Source organism: Schistocerca americana, chromosome X (assembly GCF_021461395.2).
Source record: "Schistocerca americana isolate TAMUIC-IGC-003095 chromosome X, iqSchAmer2.1, whole genome shotgun sequence".
Lineage (NCBI taxonomy): Eukaryota > Metazoa > Arthropoda > Insecta > Orthoptera > Acrididae > Schistocerca > Schistocerca americana.
Genome location: NC_060130.1, coordinates 825,594,179 through 825,615,306, shown reverse-complemented (window position 1 = coordinate 825,615,306; position 21,128 = coordinate 825,594,179). Strand labels below are relative to the sequence as shown.

At 36.6% G+C, this 21,128-nt stretch overlaps 1 protein-coding gene across 1 annotated transcript in view; it reads right to left on the bottom strand.

The window, feature by feature from the left end:
• The window catches only part of LOC124555311, a 471,119-nt gene that overhangs the window by 163,570 nt on the left and 286,421 nt on the right, over positions 1-21,128 (bottom strand). Inside the window, exons 14-15 of the mRNA XM_047129186.1 lie at positions 16,795-16,933; positions 9,879-10,000 (exon numbers count right to left, since the gene is read on the bottom strand). Of these exons, the coding sequence (XP_046985142.1) occupies positions 9,879-10,000; positions 16,795-16,933 (261 nt within the window). The remainder of the gene's footprint in view (positions 1-9,878; positions 10,001-16,794; positions 16,934-21,128) is intronic.

Here is a 21,128-nt window from a genome sequence, read left to right as displayed (position 1 = left end):
TCAACAATGATATGCTTTACAGTTCTCAGCACCTCAAATGGATTACTGTATGATAAAATTAGAAAATTAATATACTATGTCTAAGTCAAAAACCCACAAAATAGGTTTTTCTGGCTGTGTATCTATAACACATACTGACATTCAATCTAATTTTACTATACAGTGAGTCAATCGGCATATCTGAGGTGTGTGCTACCATCTAGTGGGATTTATGCCAAGTGAACAGGGATAAAAGTCTGCTGTAGTGTGCTACCACCTTGTAGCATTGTCGTTAACTTGTAGTTAAGTGGTAAGGAGTATCTGTGCACACCGTGAACTGTGCATTGTTTATTAAATCTGTATGTATTTGGCCTGTAAGACAATTATGTCATGCCAGTTGCGCATGTGTAAAAGCTCCTCAAAATAAGCACAACTGAAGGTGTGCTCATGACTCTGATGCCAAGTTTCACAAAGTCTAGAGCAGCAATGTAGCTTAGCATGTCAGATTTAGTGCTGTGTATTTCCGATTACAGCTTCTTTGTTATTTTTAACAGCATCCAAAGAAAAATAACAAAACAAATCCACAATGTGTCAAAAGCCAGTGTGTTCACATGCTCTTGTACCCTTACACAATAGCTGCCACTGTTTATAGGTATACACCCATGTATAACATTAGCTGAAATGGGGCATTATTCATGTGAGAGGTTTTGATACACGACAGAGAGAAATCATCAGTTTTATTCAACAAGATTCTTGAGATGTACTTAAAATGCTAAACAAATGTCCTGTGCAGGTCACCTAGCTAGTCTATGAGGTATTACAAAATTTTATTTCTATTTTATAACTTTATGGTTACATTTCAATCTATGATGTTTAAGCACAATTTGTTATGGTCTACATCCATAGTTTCAGTTAAGGTTGTTTGGTCCAGTGGAACATGCTGAAAAACAAGCCACTATGCACCATTAAGAGTAATAAAGATGTAGTGTGGGAAAGAAATCATGTTGGCTTTTGACCGTCCTCAGATTAGATTAGATTTACTTTTATTCCAATTGATCCATAGTGAGGACGTCCTCCAGGATGTACACTACGTCAGAAAAACAATAATACATGACAAATATTTACAACTAAAACAAATAAGCTAATGTACCTTCCATAGGTCCCATGTGGAATGATTTTTTTTAATGAACACTATGTGAAAGGATCATTTCACAACACTTATTTACTAAGATCTCATTAATGCACTGAAGTATTTTTTTTACAACACTTATTTACTAAGATCACATTAATGCACTGAATTTAAAATTAATTTTTTTTATTTATAAGGTAAGAAACATATAATAGAACTGCCACAATACTTATTTATAACGAACACAATACTGCACTGAAAAGGTGCAGAAGTTAGACTGTACTTTACACACACACACACACACACACACACACACACACACACACACAAAATCAATTGGTTCTACTGAGAAATTCATCAATGGAGTAGAAGGAATTGGCCACAAATAAATAATTTATGCTTTCTCTGAAGCTGAATTTCACTGGTTGTTAAGCTTTTGATGGCCACTGGTAAGTTATTGTAAATGTGTAGTCACTAATAATGCACAACTTTTTGTACAAGAGTAAGTGATTTTAAATCCTTGTGAAGAATATTCTTATTTCTAGCACTGAGTTCATGGTTTGAAAAAGTGATATTTTTTAATGACAAATTTTATTAAGGAATAAATGTATTGGGAACCAGTAGTTAGTATCCCTAGTTTCCTAAACAGGCCTCTGCAGGATGTTCTTCAGTTCACACCAAATATAACACTAACTGCAAATTTTTGTGCATGAAAACTTTATCTTTGCTTGATGAATTACCTCAAAAAATAATCCCATACGACATTATGGAGTGAAAGTAAGCATAGTATGCCAGATCTTTCATTTTAATATCCCCTATGTCTGACAGAATTCGCATTGCAAATAGAGATTTGTTTAGATGCCTCAGCTGTTCTGTGGTGTGCTCCTCCCAGTTGAATTTATTATCAAGCTGTAATACCAAGAATTTAACACTGTCCACTTCTCCTATCTGCTTCTCATCATATGTTAGGCACGTACTCATGGGTCATCCCTTACAAGTTCTGAACTTCATGTAGCGTGTTTTTTCAAAGTTTAATGACAAAGAATTGGCTACGAACCAGTGATTAATGTCCACATATATTTTATTAGCTGATCTTTCTAAGACTACATTGACTTGCTATTTATTGCAATGTTTGTATTATTGGCAAACAAACTTGGCATCTGGTAATGTTACTGATGAAAGGTCATTGATACACACAAGGAAAATGTAAGGGCCCTTAGATGGAACCTTGTGGCACCCCACCCCACATGTAATTGCTTCCCAGTTGGATGATGCCTGATAGCTTAATACATATCTCTTTCCTAATAACACCCTTTGTTTCCTGCCAGAGATATAAGATTTGAACCATTTTGCAGCATTTCCTGTTACACCATAATATTCTAAGTTACTTAAAAGGATATTGTGATTTACACAGTCAAATGCCTTTGACAGATCACAAAATATACCAGTTGCCTGAAATTTTTTGTCTAATGAATTAAGTACATTTTCACTGTAACTGTAGATAGCCTTCTCAATATCAGAACCCTTTAGAAATCCAAACTGACTTTGACATTATGTTATTTGTGGTAAGATGGTTATAAAGCTGCTTGCACATTACTTTTTCTAAAATTTTTAAGAATGCTGGCCAAAGTGAAATTGGACAGAAATTTGAAGCTATTTCTTTATCTCCCTTCTTAAATAGTGGCTTAACTTCAGCATATTTCAACCATTCAGGAACTATTCCACTGATAAAAGACTGGTTACACAGATAGCATAATGTGTCACTTAACTCATAATAACATTCTTTAATTAACTTTGTTGATATTTCATCATACCCACTAGATGTTTTTGATTTTAAAGATTTTATGATGGACATTACTTCTGCTGGGGTAGTGTGGGTGAAATTCATATTATGGAAGTTACTTGCAATGTGTGGTCTGAGGTATCCCAGGGCAGCATCTACAGAATCTGACAGCCCCATGTTTTCAGTAACAGTCATAAAATGTTTGTTAAAAAGTCACATCTGTCACCAGTGTATCATTTACTCTTAATGCTATTAGCCCCTCTTCATATCTGGTTCTACTGGTCTCCTCCTTCACTATATCCCATGTTGTCTTTATTTTTTTATCTGATATGACTATCTTTTCCTTGTAATATATTTGCTTTGATGTCCATATTACAGTCTTCAATATTTTGCAGTATGTCTTGTATTGTGCTGTAGCATCAACATCAGAAATGTTTCAGATTGACAGATATAGTTTTCTTTTTGTTCTACAAGGTATCTCTATTCCTTGAGTAATTCATGGCTTCTTTGTAGACTTTGCCCTTTCCTTGGTTAATTTTGGGGGAAAACAGTGTTCATATATGGTAAGCACTTTCTTAGCATAATTGTTATATTTTTCATTCATGCCATGAGAACTGTAATTATCACTCCAGTGAATGTCTCTGAGGAGTGTCCTAACATAATCTATTTTGACTTATTGATTACCCTCTTGAGTTCCGATTTAACAGATTTTGTATCCTGTTCAGTATTAACATTTAACAGAAGGAACTGCATGTCATGGTCTGAGAGGCCATTGACTATTGGTTTTGTAATATAATTTTGTTCATTGGACTTTTCTATAAAGATATTATCAATGGCTGTTTGTGAGCAATTGGATACACTAGTTGGGACCTTAACAGTGCTAATTAAGTTGAATTATAGTGTTACTAAGTCAAATAAGTTCTTATTGGGAGAGTCTTTAAGAAAACCTAAATTGAAGTCACCAGAAACCACTATTTCTTTGTTTTTGGTTGTTAAATGGGCCAGTTCAGCTTCAAGGTGGTTTATGAATAAAGCTACCTGCAGGTGCTCGATATACACTTCATACTTTGAAGGATTTTTTATGAAATTCTACTTCTGTCGCACATGCTTCCATGTGCTATTCTAGACAAAATTTATGAATGTCTATGTTCTTAAATTTATTACAGTTCCTGATGAATGTGGCAACTCCTTCTTTCTCCATTTCTGCTCTATCTACAAAAGCAAGACGCTACCCTAAATCCTGTAACACTTTAAAGTTCTATACCAGTGGTCACATGATGTTCAGAGAGGCAAATTATGCCAGCTGGGATTGAGGACTCTAATTCATCTATGCAGATTGGATCCAGATTGGACATTCTGGTGACTGCTTTCAACCAGTTACGGCATGAACCATCTCCTCTACCTCTTTTTTTTCTGGCACTAAAATTAACATTTTTCCATTACCACCTTGACTGGCTGTTAACCTCGCAGGCAGACTCAGGTGTGTCCATATGTATTACACATAAAATAATATACATAATTGAAGTTCTATTACTTCTTTTATTATGAAAACTCCTCAGATGGCCACATCCCCGACTATCCTGACCAGGAGCCACTCTGACCCTATACATTCCTACAGTATATGTTTGTGTACCATACACATGTCATACATCAGCATTTAAAAAAAAAAAAAAAAACATCAATTGTGCAGACTTATTTTATCTAATAACTTTCTTCAAAAATTACATGAATCATTCTAAAACATATCATCAAAGAAAGAAAAAAGAGTATACACTAATTTTACAAAAATCAATTTCCATAGAGTAAATAGCTGTACATCTGCTATACTCTATTTGCATTTGGCTTTTTTTTAAAGCTGTAAGGTAATAGAAATCTTATTTAAAACAGCTTTCATTTAATTATGAAGTATGTTTAATAAATTCCACCATGATGAGAAACATTATGAAATTAGAATGAACAAAGAAATAATTTATAATCACAAAAAAGATGTTTTAAACTGTACCTAATTGCTACATTAACAACTGTTATTAATGTTGGTACGATTGTATGATTAATGAAGTATATTATCTATACTTAATGCACAATCAATGGCTATTTAAATAAAGAGACAATCTACAAGAAAGCTACTATTTTTCTGGATACATTAAAGGTAAACAGAAGTTGCCAATGGCTAACACATCACACCCATGTATTATTTTTGGGAAACTTACTGTACAACGTATTCAAAAGTTAGACATCAGCTCCTCCAAATATTCTTGATTATTGGACAGAAAATCAACATTATGGAGATTAGCATATTTGTCATCAATTTAGAGTTCGATATAGTCTTCATATGAACAGTTTGTTAGCATAAACTAGTTTCTTTGTTTTAAATCATTTATAAGAGTAATAATGCATACTGCAAACATAGCAGAACCTAGATGCTTCAATAGCAATGAGATTAATGATCAAAGTTGTGATCTCTCTCTAGTCCCAAAAACTTGACATTTTCTACTTCTTGTATTTTTTAAAAAAAATATTATTTTTATAGAATGTGGAGTTCTATGAGAAATACTGAACTGTGGGTACTGAGTTTTCAGTGGTAATTCTTTTGCCTTCAATGATGGGTTGATGTTTCCAGCTATTTCACTGGGTGCTTTTTTGGTAAATGGGCTGGTCCAGATAAAATATAAACAAAGGACCTGTTGTGTCTCCTACCCCATAATATTTTTAACTATTGCATTAGGGTATTACAGTCGAAACAATTGCTACTTCACAAAATATTCCCAATGGTAATCATTATTGTTTCTAGTGTGTGATCTGTCAAAAGAAATATAGCCTGTTCAGTTGACAGTCCTTTTCAAAATCCAAACTGTTTGCTACTGAGTCTGGTTTCCAGTACAAAATGTTTTTAGAGTATATTAAACATTATCTTCTCAAAAATTTATGAAAATACTGGCAGTAATGAGATGGGTCAATAATTCTTTACTACTGTTTTGTCTTCTTTTTGTGGACAGACTTGACAATAGTAAGTTTCAGTCTCTCTGGGAAAGTATTACTGAGGAATGATTCATTCAATACATAACTCAGTGTACTGCTAAGGTCAGCTGAGCAACTATTTATTTAATCATAAGCTCTTGAACATTTATTTTTAAGAGACTTGATAACACTGAAAACTTCTTTTGGAGATGTAGGCTGAAGATGTACTTTATCAAACTTGTTTTGCAAGGTCTTTCTTAGGAACTGTAAATGATCTGTGAAGGAAGTGTTCAAATCTAAATTATCTGCTACTCACAGAAAAATAGTAAATGTTAAGTTTTGTTTCTGAAATAATCTAGGTGGGTTTTAATAGAAAATGAGGGAAAACTTTCCACACTTAAAAGCTGTCTTACAAAAATGGATCCAGGATAAACATTATTTAAACAATACCTAATCTTCTTCTTCTTGGCGCCACTTGTAGTGCATTGGCTGCTCACAGGTGGCATTCCCTTGCTTCTTGAACCAGCTCTTCAAAGTTGTTGATGCCAGTCCATGTCTTGATATTCTGTGACCATGATTGCTTCCTTTTACCTGGTGGGAACTTTCCTTCTATTCTGCCTTCTAGAATTAATTGCAGAAGTTCATATTTCTTTCCTCTCACAATGTGCCCCAGGTACAATGTCCTTCTTCTTTTAATTATCCCTATTAGTTCTCTGTCCATCCTAGCTCTACGCAGCACTTCAGCATTGCTCACTTTCTCAATCCATGATATTTTTAGTAATCAACACAATAACCACATTTCTGTTGCTTCTAATCTCTTTACAGAAACTGCTTTAATTAACTGAGTTTCCACTCCATAGAGTAGGACAGGGATAACATAGCATTGTACCACCCTTATTTTCAAATGGAGCTGCATGTCTGTGTATATTGGCACATTTTGTAGCTTTTGGAATGTTTCTTTGGCAATCCCATGGCGAATCTCAATTTCCTCACCACAGTCAAGTTTCAAGTTCATCACAGATCTTAGATATTTAAATTTGGTTTCTTTCTTGATTTTATTACCATTAATAACTAGGGACTCGTTTTGACCTGGGGTTCTTTCAATTGACATCCATTTAGTTGTCTTGGCATTTATTGACACCAAAATACTGACCAGCTTGATCTATTTCCATATTTTCTGTAGCTTGGCTATGGATGGTGCTAACGAAGCTGTGCCATCAATATACTGTAAGTTCCATTACCGTAAGTTCCATTACCTATTAACAATACCTATTAAACAAAAAAATCCTCATTTTTGACTGAATATAAACGTTATCTGTAATTTCTGTGTTCTGTGCTATTACTGAAGTTGAGTTGCAGTTTGCCATTTCGTAAATAATGTGTAGACAATTTCCTACACACATTTTGGGCAAGCTTACAAATTGGACAGTACCATAGTTAGTCACAGATTGTCACAGTCAGACAGTTAGTTACTGTTAGGAAATGCAAGTCTGAGGAACCTGTGTCAATCTGTGAAAACTTGCCATTCATGAAAGTGGATCTGTGGAGACTCAGTCAAGATTTATGTACATTATAATCATGAAACTTTAAATGAAGAATGTGCTACATTTAACTGAAAGAGGATCACAGCCAGTTTATTAAAACAAATGTCTGTTGAATGTACTTTAAATATCTGCAATACTGCCTAGTTCAAGACTGCCAGGAGGGAAGACCAGAGAACACACACTAAATGAACTGTGTGTGTTAAATTCTGAAGCATCCAGAGAGATAACAAACTGATGTGGTTCCGGCACATTGATAAGATTCTGTTCTGTCAGCCTTGCACTTGGTAATCTCTTTCACTGTAGACAGGATAGCTAGTGTAATTTTCATACATTCTCTCTAAATTATCCTACAACATAATCTTTGGGGCACTGCAGCTATGAAGAAAAATTTTTACTTTGCAGACATATGCAGTAATAGTATTAGGTATAGTTGATAACTGTACATCTTGCACAAGCCTCTTCACAAGCCTCAAGATCCTTATACTCATTTACTCCATAGTAGTATTTTTGGTTGATAATAATACTGAATACAAGGTGAACTAGAAAATTCAGAACCACAACTGTAGAGTTAAAAATTATTCCCATGTGACCTGCACCCCTATCTAAGATTCAGAAAAGGGAGTGTTATTTATTGGTGTGAAAATCTTTAATAGGTTGCCAACAGAAATCAAACAGGAAATTGGAAATCTGCAGCTATTAAAAAATAAAGTAAGTGGTTACCTTATCAGCCACTTCCATAATTTATCAGATTAAATATGCTTGAAGCTGTATATCCCATTAAACATTAAAGTATGTATTACGTTTCAAATTTCCCAGTATGTAACAAACGATGGCAATCTCTGAAATCAGTAAAATTACTTTGAATTTTGTGCAATAGTTTACTTAAGTAGCCTTCAGGGCCCGCTTTTGTCTGTGAATGTCTAACTTGACTCATTGAGTATCACTGGCAGCTCTTATTCATGAAGCGATTTGAGAAACACAATGTGAATGAATGAATCACTAAATGGATACCTTTTTCAAAGTCAGAAGATACCCCCAAATCTACACCTGAGTACTTCCCAATGTACCACATATTAGTGTATCTTCCCACTCCATTTAAGTATCGAGCAGGGAAAGAACAACTACTTAAATGCTTCTGAGCTTGCCGTAATTAGTTTGATATCTATTTGCTGTCCCTTAGGTAAATGTAAATGTCGTGTGACTAGTGCCTCCTGTCGGGTAGATCGTTCACCGGGTGTAGCTCTTTCAATTTGCCGCCACTTCAGTGACTTGTGTGTCGATGGGGATGAAATGATGAGGATTAGGACAACACAACACCCAGTGCCTGAGTGGAGAAAATCTTCGACCCAGCTGGGAATCGAACCTAAGCCCTTAGGAGTGACATTCTATCACGTTGACCACTCAGCTACTGGGGGCAGACATCCCTAAGGTGGCTGTAGTATATTCTAAGATTCCTCACTTAATACTGGTTTCTGCAACTTTGTAAGTAGGAAAAACAATAAATAAAATAGCCTTGGGCTGCAGTTATGGTGTTACAGATCTTATTACACGATCAGTTTCAAGTCACATGCCTCATCATCAGATGCACCTGTGCACAGTTACCATTTCTTGGCATGGACTATCCGTATCTTCATTACCCATCATTGGTGTTGGTGGGAGTGCAGCCATATACAGTAATAATAATAAATAAAATAGCCTCAGGCTGCATGATTCATTTTGAGTCCATGCCAAGAAATGGTAATAGTGCATAGTTGCTTCGGCATGAAGATGTCCACCTCAAAGTGTCATCAAATACAGATTTTACAGTGGTTCTGAGATACTGCCCTGTGAGTCAAACTAACTAGTGATCATTTTGTGTGAGCAGTCTCATTCGGAATGGGTCCAACACACTTGAGTAATATTCTAGAATGGTTCACATAAGTCTTTTGTAACCAGTCTCTTTGTAGACTAATCAATTTCCCAGTATTTTGTCAATGAAATGAAGTCTTTCACCTCCTTTACCCATTATAGACCCAATGTGATAATTCCATTTCATATTCCTACAAATTGTTACATCCTACTCGGATTATCAAGAGCTTCAAACTAAGACATATTTATGCTTAACCTAGCTATACCATAGACACTTTTACAATGTTTGAAAATTTAGCTATGCACATTTTACTTGAAGTAAGAATTAAATAAGATTTTTGTACAGAATATTTCTTAACATGAGAAAAATATAGTTCAAAGTGCTTATGCACTGTTACTATTTATATGCATCTTATGATTTACTACAAACCATTTGTCAACATCTGGTTTAATTTTTATCACTCAATATGTACATCCACCTAGGAGGCTCTTAAAATAACTTTTATGTGACAATAACTAGATAGATGCCCCAAGGATGAGAGAGGAGTAACAATACAATGAAGTAATACAATATCAATTGATATGTGACTAGCACTAGTAGCATTAGTCTTAATTAACTACTAGTAAGCGTACTCACGTGGTGCACATTGATTTTCCAAATAATCAGAGTCACCATTCACTATGAATGCTTGTGGCTGAGTATAACGATCTTCACAACTTAGTCGGCACTCTTTCCTTAGATAATTATATGTGATTGATCTGTGAAAAATGAATGGGGCATGTAAATTGTGTCATTTGATTTTAAAATTGGTTTACAGCTTTACTGTGACATTACTGTTAACAAATAACTGTCCAAACAAAAAATTAAACAATGGGAACTCTAGGTAGGAATATCAACAATGCAGGAAAAGATAGATTGCTGCTTACTGTAAAAATGACATTTTAAGTTGCTGACAAGCGCAATTAAAAGACACTTACACAAAGATTTTGGCCACAGCCTTCATCAGAAAAGAGAAACACACACCATTCAAACACACAAGCAAGCACACCTCACGCACGCAACAGCCAACTCCAGCAGCTCAGACCAGAATGCCAGACACTTGACCAAGTGTGTGTGAGCTTTACTTTGTGAATTTGTGTGTGTATGTTGTCTATTTCAGAAGAAGGCATTCTGGCTGAAAGCTAAAGTGTTTAGTAGTATTTTTGTAGTGCCTGTCTGTGACTCAACATCTTCCTTTTTGGTGAGAAGCAATCTATCCTTTTCATAATATTGTCATTTTTCCATTCTGGATTTTCCAAGGTTGAGAGTCATAGGCACATGAAACTGAGACAGCATTTTGGTGACCTAGTACTCTGGTAACTAAAATATGAAGCACACAAAATAGAGTTTATATGTTTTACACTGGGATAAGGTGCATGGCATTCCTCCCCTCCCATGAGAAGTGATTCTGTGGTATTAGGAGTGGCTGTCGAAAAAGTTATCATCTGCAACAATATGTTGAAAAGGAAAGCTGCTGCTCACCATACAGCAGAGATGCTGAGTCAAGATTGGCACAACAAAAAGACTGTCACAAATAAAGCTTTCGGCATGTAGGGCCTTCATCAAAAATAGACCACACACACACACATACACACACACACACACACACACACACACACACACACACACAACTCACACACACATGACCACAGTCTCAGGCAACTGTTGCCACACTGCGAGCAGCACCAGTGCATGTTGGGAGTGGCGACTAGGTTGATGTCACCTTCCTGTACGCTAACATCCCTGATGCCCATCGCCTTACCACTACTGAACACTACCTTTTCCAATGCCCGATGAATTCCAAACTGACAACCAGCTTCCTAGTTGCCATGACCAAGTATATCCTCACCTGCAATTACTTCTCCTTTAAAGACATTACCAACAAACAAATCTGAGGTACGGCTATGGGCACCCACATGGCACCATCCTAAGTCAACCTATTCATGGATCACATAGGGGAATCCTTTCTACACACCCAGAATACTAAACCCCTCACCTGGTTCAGATTCATTGATGACATCTTTGTGATCTGGACAGAGGGTGAGGCCATCCTATCCACATTCCTCCAGAATCTCAACAACTTCTCCCCCATTTGCTTCACCTGGTCCTACTCAACCCAACAAGCCACCTACCTAGATGTTGACCTTCACCTCAAAGATGGCTACATCAGTACCTCCGTCCATATCAAACCTACCAACAACCAGCAATACCTCCCACCACCACCTTCTCCAGTCTGATCACAAACTTCAAAGGCAGGGCAACCTGTCAAACCAGTCACGTGATCTACTAGCTAAGCTGCAACTGCTGTGTGGGCATGATAACCAACAAATTGTCTGTACGCATGAATGGCCGCTGACAAACTGTGGCCAAGAAAAAAGTGGACCACCCGGTTGCTGAGCGTGCTGCCGAACATGACATCCTTCATTTCAATGACTGCTTCACAGCCTGTGCCATATGGATCCTTCCCACCAACACCAGCTTTTCTGAAATGTGTCGGTGGGAACTCTCCTAGCAATATATCCTACGTTCTCATAACCCTCCTGGCATAAACCTTCATTAGTCATTGTCCTCACCCATCCAACCTCCCTGTTCCCATTCCAGCACTATACAGACCTCATTCCACTATCGCACCCAGTATTTTTACTTCTCTCCTTTTCTGCTACCCCCTCTCCCCACCTCTACCCTGCCACCCGTCTAACCTCCTGACTGCACATAGCTGCCCTACCCTCTCCACCTCATCCCCACGTGCTCCACAGCACAAATGCACTATGCGCCCCCCCTATTCTAGTATCCGTTCCCCTTACCACCCCAGCCTCCTCCTTAACCCCACCCAGTCGCTATTCCCATCATGCACTGGTGCTGCTGCTCACAGTGTGGCTACAGTTGCCTGAGACTGCAGTCATGTGTGTGTGTGTGTGTGTGTGTGTGTGTGTGTGTGTGTGTGTGTGTGTGTGCTATCTGCAACTCAGCATCTCTGCCATATAGAGAGCAGCAACTTTCCTTCTCATAATATTGTTACATTCCATCCTGGATTTTCCACCGTTTGAAGTCCTCATCTGTGACATTCTGAGGTATTTGTATTGGGGAACAGTTCAGATATGTGGTGAACCAGTTATAAGAGTTATACTTACATGTTCATGAAATAATTTAGCACCTTGACAAAAATGTTAATCATGAATGAGAAAGTTGTAGGAGGAGTGTTTCACATGGAAAAGATCACATCATTGGAAGAAGTCCAAACTAGAATTTCTGAATTGTATCTTGGTTAACCAACTGTTAAGTAACATCCTTTTTCTTAGCAAGCTGGTGTATGAACACATTAGTCATTTAAAGTAACATCTGTCTTCCATAACACATTTCCTGGATGTTGGATTGACAGATGTAGTCCAAGTTCCTGGTCTTTTAGGCCTCTGGCCTTCCATTCATAGACTTTTTTGTCTCATGGGTTAAGTTAAAAATTGCATGCATCAAATTTCTTCCAAAGATGTTAATGATTCACAAGCCATGATCATCACTGCAGTTGCCTCTGTTCATGGAATCACTGCAATGAACATGAACAGGGTGGGAGTACAAGTCGGACAGTTGAAATGCCAAAACATAACTGAAGTAGAAACATCTTTCTGTGTTAGTGTATTAGCTCAGTCACATCTCATTCCATCACACCTATTATAAGTCATGTTAGCGTCTAGTAACATTGTAAAATACACCCTGGGACACATTTTGTATATTTTTCCTAAATGTATGATTTTGGACATAATATCAGAAATGAAGAATACAAAATACCAAACAGAAAAAGGCACTGGCAACAATATGGCATCTCCACCAGCATATATTACATAAAGCATTGTGGTCGGGAGGCTGTAGTCTGGCTCCACATGCTGCTTACATTGAAACAGCTTTGCAGGGCATGATGTCATTGGGCAATGACAGCAGTATTGCTGCCAAATGCACACCTTCATTACCAGGCCTAGTATTTTTCATTCTCTTCTTCATCATTTATTGATAGTCTGTGGTGCACTTCACTAGAAATTGTTTTTGTTCATTTTGTGAACTCACTAAATCATTTATTGATTAAACTGCACCAATGTGTGTCATATTATGTTGCCGCTAAGGATAATAACTCTTGACATAGAGCTGAATGTGTAGTTTACCATCAGTTTCCAAAATGTATGGAGCTTCAATGTAAATGGCTATGTTGTAAAAATGAGAAGACAAAATTAATGTCAATTATGCAAGTATCTGTTTCAAACATAAACTGAATTATTAATTTTAGCTACCAGTAAGTTTTAATCAAAGGTCAGGGATATGCAGAAAAAGATAGGTTATTGTATCGAATAGAAATGCTTCAGTGGAAGAAATTAATGTTTGTATTGTAAAGCATCAGTGAATAGGTTAAATTTAATATATGAAGTGTATGATAACAAAACAAATTGCACAATACCATACAGATGTCTGAAAATTGTCAGCAATTAATGTGAGCATTCCTTTCACTAATGATTTAATAAGTATATATAGCATTCCTCAAGCAGAGTTCATCAGACTATCATTTCATTTAGAACAAACAAACACAATAAAAGAAAACAATAGTAAATGTCTATGCAATTAGTAATGAGTTCTTTTATACATGAAATGAACACATAATTCTTCAGAATTGTCAAAATATTATTTCAAAAGTTATGAACTAAATTTTATTATTAAGTACTTTGTTTTCATCTTGTTGATTGGAATCACATAAATGGCTTCACTAAAAACATTTATCTAAAGACATACAATTGGAAAGGAAATCATAAACAAATCATATTACAGAAAATTTACACAAAATAAAAAGTTGCAGTAATTAATTGCCACATACCAAATAAGAAAAATCTTATTATTTTCCCACATGCAAGCACTGTATTTTGTAAAAGAAAAAAGATACACTAATTTGTTCAGAAATAACTGGCCTTTAAAATTTATGTTTTCTAGAAGTTTTTAGTAAAAAATGCAAAATATTTATTTTCATGGTTTAATTGCCATAATCCATCTGTTTATAAAAACATATGCTGCTATTATAATTAAAATCTTAGTTACAAAATTTTTACAATATGAAAAACTGTTTGTCCGAGAATATTCACATATGAAACTTTAAATTATACATATGCAGAAAGCATGCTAAATGTATTGTTAGTAATTCATTTGTTTATGTAGAGACAGTCCTCTGTCATTTTCTGTAAATTATTGTAGTACCTCTTTCCACAAAGTGTTTTTTAGAAATTGTGTCTGGAAGAAAATAAATATAATGGATTCATTGGAAAATGTTATTTTAAATGTCACCTGCAAAAACTTAGCACCTTTAGACAGGTAGGTTTAAAAAGTATCCGCACACTACCTTTTAGTTGCCAACAAAGAAGCTAAGTATTGAAACTGGATTTAGTTTGTAAGCTTCAATTTCCACACTGAAATATCAAGTGCCCAGATAGCTGTTATTTATGCTAAAGCAACCCTTCAAAAGTGATCATAAGGCATTATTTCTGAAAAATTGTACATGAAATCATTTAAATGTTATTCAGAAGAAAACTTAATGACATATGTATGATGGGACTTCAAAAAGTAAGTTACACATTATTATGACAGGCCAAGTAATTGAAAGCTGCACTACACAGATACATGACACTATTTTTCAATATGGTCTCCAAATCTCTGCAAACGACAGTAGGAACATTCTACCAATAGTTCAATTCCCTGGTGATAAAAATCTGCTCTTTGGTCATGGGGCTATTTTAGGACTGTTGCACTCAAGTCCTCAAAAATCTGCTCCTTGGTCATGGGGCTATTTTAGAACTGTTGCACGCAAGTCCCCAAAGTCAGAAAATCTGTGACTGCTGAAAATCCTTGATTGAATGGGCATGTCATCTGTATTGATGTCAATGGCCTTCCTTCTTGTTCAGCATCTTCCACATCCCTGCAACCTTGGTATAATTGTTGGCATTTTTCACTTTGGATGTGTAACACTGCTTTTGGTCCAAATTTCATGGTGAATTTGTAGGCAATTTAGATGTTTTGTCCACAAGAATCACATTGTCCCGCATACTTCAACTTTGGAGTACGTTTCTAGTTGTTGCAACATTTCACTCCCACACTGAGATGCATCTGTTATCCACACTGCACCAGAACTGTGTCTGCAGGAAACCAAGTTCATGTAATCCCATCTGACAATGTCCCACTGTTGCTGCACAATGGTTTTAAGTGAAGGACGACTGTGTAATTTACTTCTTGAACCCCCTACTCCTTCATAGCTTATGTGGGAAGTTAAATTAAAATTGTGGGTGTCATCCATGATCTTAGGGTGTAAAATTAAAACACTAATGCTGTTTATATTTTACAGATAATGCATAAGTAGTACCAAGTGAAATAAAATTGAATATGAGAAATGTAGAAGACTGCAGACTGTTTTGAAATGCAGAAGACTGCAGACTGTTTTGAAATAGGCTCGAAGAGAAGAAGATAAGTGTATGAAAGACAAGAAAGTTCATGCATCTTGACTTTTGTTCTTCACAAAAACAGTTAGTAAAGTGATTCTTCAGTTTCTTCAGGCATATTTCTTCCTCTAACAGTCCATGGGTGTACTGCCAATCCATAGTGTCCAACGGGCACAATATTTCAGTGACATGTCTGATTGCTGAAATATTGTGCCCGTTTGACACTATGGACCGTCAGTACACCCGTGGTCTGTTCGAGCAGTTAGGAAAGGTTCCAATATGACTATTACTGAGGGAGAGGTGCTAGTGGAGCAGCATGAGTGGCAGAAATAGTTCAGCTCTGGTGAGTTGTCTGTTGTGGCTGCTGTACTGGAAGACACTGCAGATGTAGATAAAGATTGTTTTTCTTCATTTAATGTAGAAGATTCACCTATTGTTATCAATGACTGAGGGACATTGGCGTTTTCTGATTCCACTGATGCTGATACTATAGTAAGTTCTTTATCAGACAGTGTGATAATGTGTTGCACTACTTTAGAGTCTTTGGTAGCATTCAATATTTCAGCGCTGATTGCTTCTTTCCATTTCATGTTTCTGTGAAGACCATGCTTTGTAAAATTCTCTCTACACTGTATTCAAGCACGAGTTTTCTATGAGATCATTCCTATGAGGAATACTGACAATGTCTGTCTGTGTACTAAAATATGTGGAAAACTTATGATGTACCCAGGTGGACACCCAAGAATTCTACAAATCATATATTAGTTTCTTAAAAGGAAAACTGGACCATGTTAGTGTGATGATCTATCAAATAAGATGAAAGCACATTGTCCAGAATGGCTTACCTTTTTACTCTAAGTACATTGAACTATGGTGTTTGAATCAGCTTCAAGTGTGTGACTGGTTTAACTTCAATAAAATAAGTGCTCTGCTTTTGAATGGATTCAACAATAAATATACATAATTCATATTTGTTGCAGAATATTAGTAATGATGAAACAATCATGTCATTATTTTTTTTTTTAAAAAAAAGGAAGAAAATGATATCTAGTTACCTGCACACAAATGATCTCTCTTCTAGACACCTTTCTTGACACTCAATTTTGCTTATTCCTGGATAGGCTGCATTGACAAATCCTCGAAGTTCTCGGCTAATAAATCTTTCATATACCCAGGGAACATTGCAAGTAGCACCTTAAATTGTAAGTTCAATTACATTAAAATCTCATTCTTAACTGTCATTCAAGGTTATACAAAATTGATAACAAAACACAAATTAGACACTGTGGACATCAAGGGTTTTGTCCATATCTGGTGAAAATACCCAAAATGAAATTAACTTGGGCATATGTTCTGGTTATATTAAATGCATTTTCTCAGAGATAGTTTTGTATTCTTGCCACAAGTATATACCATAATAATAACTGAGTTTTAAATTTTGAGAAAAGTATTTCCATAAGACAGTTGTATGGAATTTAAAACAGTCTGCACTATACACCCACTGATGTGGTTACTGACAGTGAATTATTAAAAGGCATGTAATACTGAGTGATACAGAGTCCAGCCAAAATGTAATGAAAATGAACCCTCCCAACCACAATGTGTTTGTTCCCACTTGGATGAGTAGTGAGGATGTCACATATACAGCTGAACCTTAGTCAACATTCTAAGAACTAACATCAGTAGTTAGAAACAAGCGTTATTTCAGTAATGCATGACATGCCACAATGCAGTGTTGCCTCTAACGTCCTTTCTTGTAAAACTCAGGAAAATCAGCATGGAATGAGCTGAGATGTTATGACAAGTCTACACAAAGCAACCTCTGTTCTCTGGTTGAGTTTTCTGGTGGCACAGCGTAAGCTACTGCAATGCTGCTCCATGGGGCATGGGCACTGGGGAGTGCCTCTCAGTCACTCACAGGCAGGCACATCTGGTATACGATGCCAGGCTGCCTGCCAGATAGCCCTCTTACACACTGTTCTGTACATTTGTGAACCAGGTGGCCACTGTTGCCTGTCAGTACAAGGCCGGGGAGTATATGGTCATGTACACTGCAGCCTGTCTGCCTGACTGCCCGAGTGTCAGCTGTTTGCTCATCCCTGCCCACGCTGGCTCACAGGTACCCCACTATCAGCAGGGAGGCAATCGAGCTGGAACAGCCTATAGTACATTTAAAATTAGTTGCAACTTTTGACGTTTGGCTCACCAGAGGAGACATGACTCCATTGCCCAGGTAACTCCAATGGCGAGCCAGCTTCCCCAACCACACCGCTAATGGTTCACTTGGTAAAGCCCCCCTGTTGCCACACCATCGATAAACAGCAGCACGTGATGTCAGACATTAGAGGCACCTACGTGCACTAGCTCTCATTGTAAAGTGATACTGTCATGTATTGTGAAAGAGTGTTTCATGTTGGCACTGCATTAAGAATAAAAGTGCAGCACATTTTAACACAAGATTCACAATAAAAGTGGTCATTCAAGAACACGTTCACCGGCTGTGAAGATAATGTTCTGTTGCAAAATATTCCCCTGAATTCAACAACAGTAATGGACAATGTGCAATACCTCTCAGTTGCAATGGATAAAGCTCCAACAAGTCTCTCTGGGTACAAAGAAATGTTCGATTGGATAATATTGAACTTAGCTTGTGTAAGGCAAAGTTAGTACTGTACAAGCTAAAAACTCCACACTACCAGGCCAACAAAATGGCTAATGTTGAAGAGCATAGTTTAACCAGGCCTCTTCTGCATCATGCTCATTTAAATTTGACTGAGAATATAAGGGCCTAGGAGAAAAGTAATGTGGTAAAAATCAACAACAAATTTACTCCCAGTGAGGTTGAAATGCTGTCAAAAGAGGTCATTGCAAATGTTACATCACAGGACTGGTCCCAAGTTGTCAGTCACACAAAGAATGTAGGTGAGATGACACGGATTCATGTAGGACCATGTCAACGTTTGAGTAATATGTTACTTCTCTTGTTGCTAAGTCAAAATCTGCTTCTTTTACCTAAACACAGCAGAGTTTACAGGTATACATCTCGCTAATGTTCTAATGCAGTTGAAATTGTGACAGAATCCTAAAAAAAGTGTATTATTAAATTAGCAGCTGAGGGCAAAGCATATCAGTAGTTATGAGAAAGCCCATTCTCATTATAAATAATAATGTGCAGCTTCTTCACTTATATTGTTGCAAAACCCATAGCAATTCTCATTTCACAGCAGGCTACTGATAGTCTTTAAATATTACATTATTTCATTTTAAAAAATCTGAAGTTGCTTGAATGTCACGGTAGATGTGCAAGAACTGCATATTAACCATATGGAAAAATATTCTTCTCTTTGGGTGTTATCATTTGCCAGAATCTTGTTTCATTATCTCAGACTGCTTATGAGATATTAAGGAATTTACGAATATTTCATTCTGGCTTTTTCACTGGCAAGTGTATTTGTGATGGAGCCCTTTACATACATTCCATTCAACATTGGAGACAGATAGCAATATCCTCCGAGTTTTAAAGAATAATTCAATATGTTATCTAAATTTCATATGCAGCACTATATGACCTACAAACACCAAATGCAAATTCATAGTGATCCCTATTTTTCACTGAAAACTTCAAGAATTTCTTGCAGTACTTTAGCTAACACTAAAATATCACAATAACTATGACCATTAACAAAATGATAGGTAATTCACCATGAAGCCAATGAATGAAGCCATAAGATTTGCAGGTCTCAGAGTTTATTACTGCATAGTTTCTTTAAATTCTTTGAGAAAGATGAAAGATTGGCCAACTTGTGCAGCTGACAGGTTATGCACTGAGCAGGCCTGGCATTATCATTGCCATTGCCTGCTGATGTGTTCAGCACACGCTGGCAACTATGCTTTCCTCCACTTGCTCTGTACTGAACTGTCAAAAGTCACAACTAATTTTACATGCACTATAGCGCAGAGTCTTCAAGGAAGGATGAGAAAATGCTAAAGAAATAAAAAATAAAAAAAACAGTTTTCTTGGCACCCCATCCTTTTGATATCAGACGAAAACCACAAGATGTGAAAGAAATATTTACCCAAATAACGAAAAATCCAGGATGGAACAATATTGTCCAATATTGTACCTAGATACACATCATCCTATATCAGAATGATTTCTGACATTGTTGGACTACTTAAAAGGAATGTGAGTCCAGTTGTTTGGGAGAATCTACATGTGAGAAGAATTTTATGTAAAAACTATTTGCAACATTTGGACCAATTATCAAAATAACATTTCACATTAATTTCATAAAAACAGGGTGATTGTTTAACAAAACTGATTGGCATATTCCGACAGAATAAAAAGAAAAAAAAGCAAGTGAGTATTTTTTTCTGTAGGGAACTCGTCCAGATTGAGTTAGTAACAATAAGATAAATAACAGCTGTAGAATTTTATTGGTAGGTGCTCAATCACTCAAGAAAAAAGGTCATGCTCATAAGGCAAAAGGACCCATGCAATGTCATTGTACTTCCTTGCAACAAATCTGATCTCTCAGATCATTTTGAGACCATATCATTTAGGCTGCTGTGATGAGGACTTTCAACAGTATTTGCTTTGAAGACTGCCAGTACTTTCAAGTAGACTGGCAGCAATGTTGGATTCAGTGTAAAGACTGTAAAGGAACTGGTTTGAATATAACTAACCGTATCTGAGCTGATTTCAGTAAAAGTGCTTTTTCTGGTATCATTCTCATTAGTTTGGGGTAGACCCTGCATACATAGGGCACAATTAAACATTATGCTGTTCAACATTCTTTGACATATGAGTCTTAAGTATATTGGCTGCAATGCAAAATGTGTTAATCATAAGTGACTTGACATGGTGTAATTATTGGAGAAATGTAGCAGACACTTAAAGGTTTAGTTGTAATAATGAGTGGAGAAGCAGAAAGTGTACAGTGTATTATTTGTAATACAATGCATGTCAAGCAAAGGCAAGCATCCATAACAGGAGGAGGGAAGAAAATGACACTTGGTGGGTTGAGAGGTTATGTGATGTTATTTGAATGATTACATAATCAAGTCACAATTACAACGAGCTTGGCAGTATGAAGCTACTTATCAGCACGATGTTGCACTTCCTCTAACCCAGATGCATGGACTGATTTAGTTGGTAAGTATGTCATAAGGCCATTGTATTCTCTCCCGAAGTAACTGGTCCACAACTGCTGTACCTGGTTCTCGATATTCTGGACACTGGCATTAGGACAGAGTTGTCAACTGAGCTCATCCTACACATGTACTATCAGGGATAGATCTGGAGATCTTGCTGGCCACAACAGTACTTCTACATCAAACAGACAGTTCATAGAGACTCATTCCATGTGTGGATGAGCAGGAGAGGTAA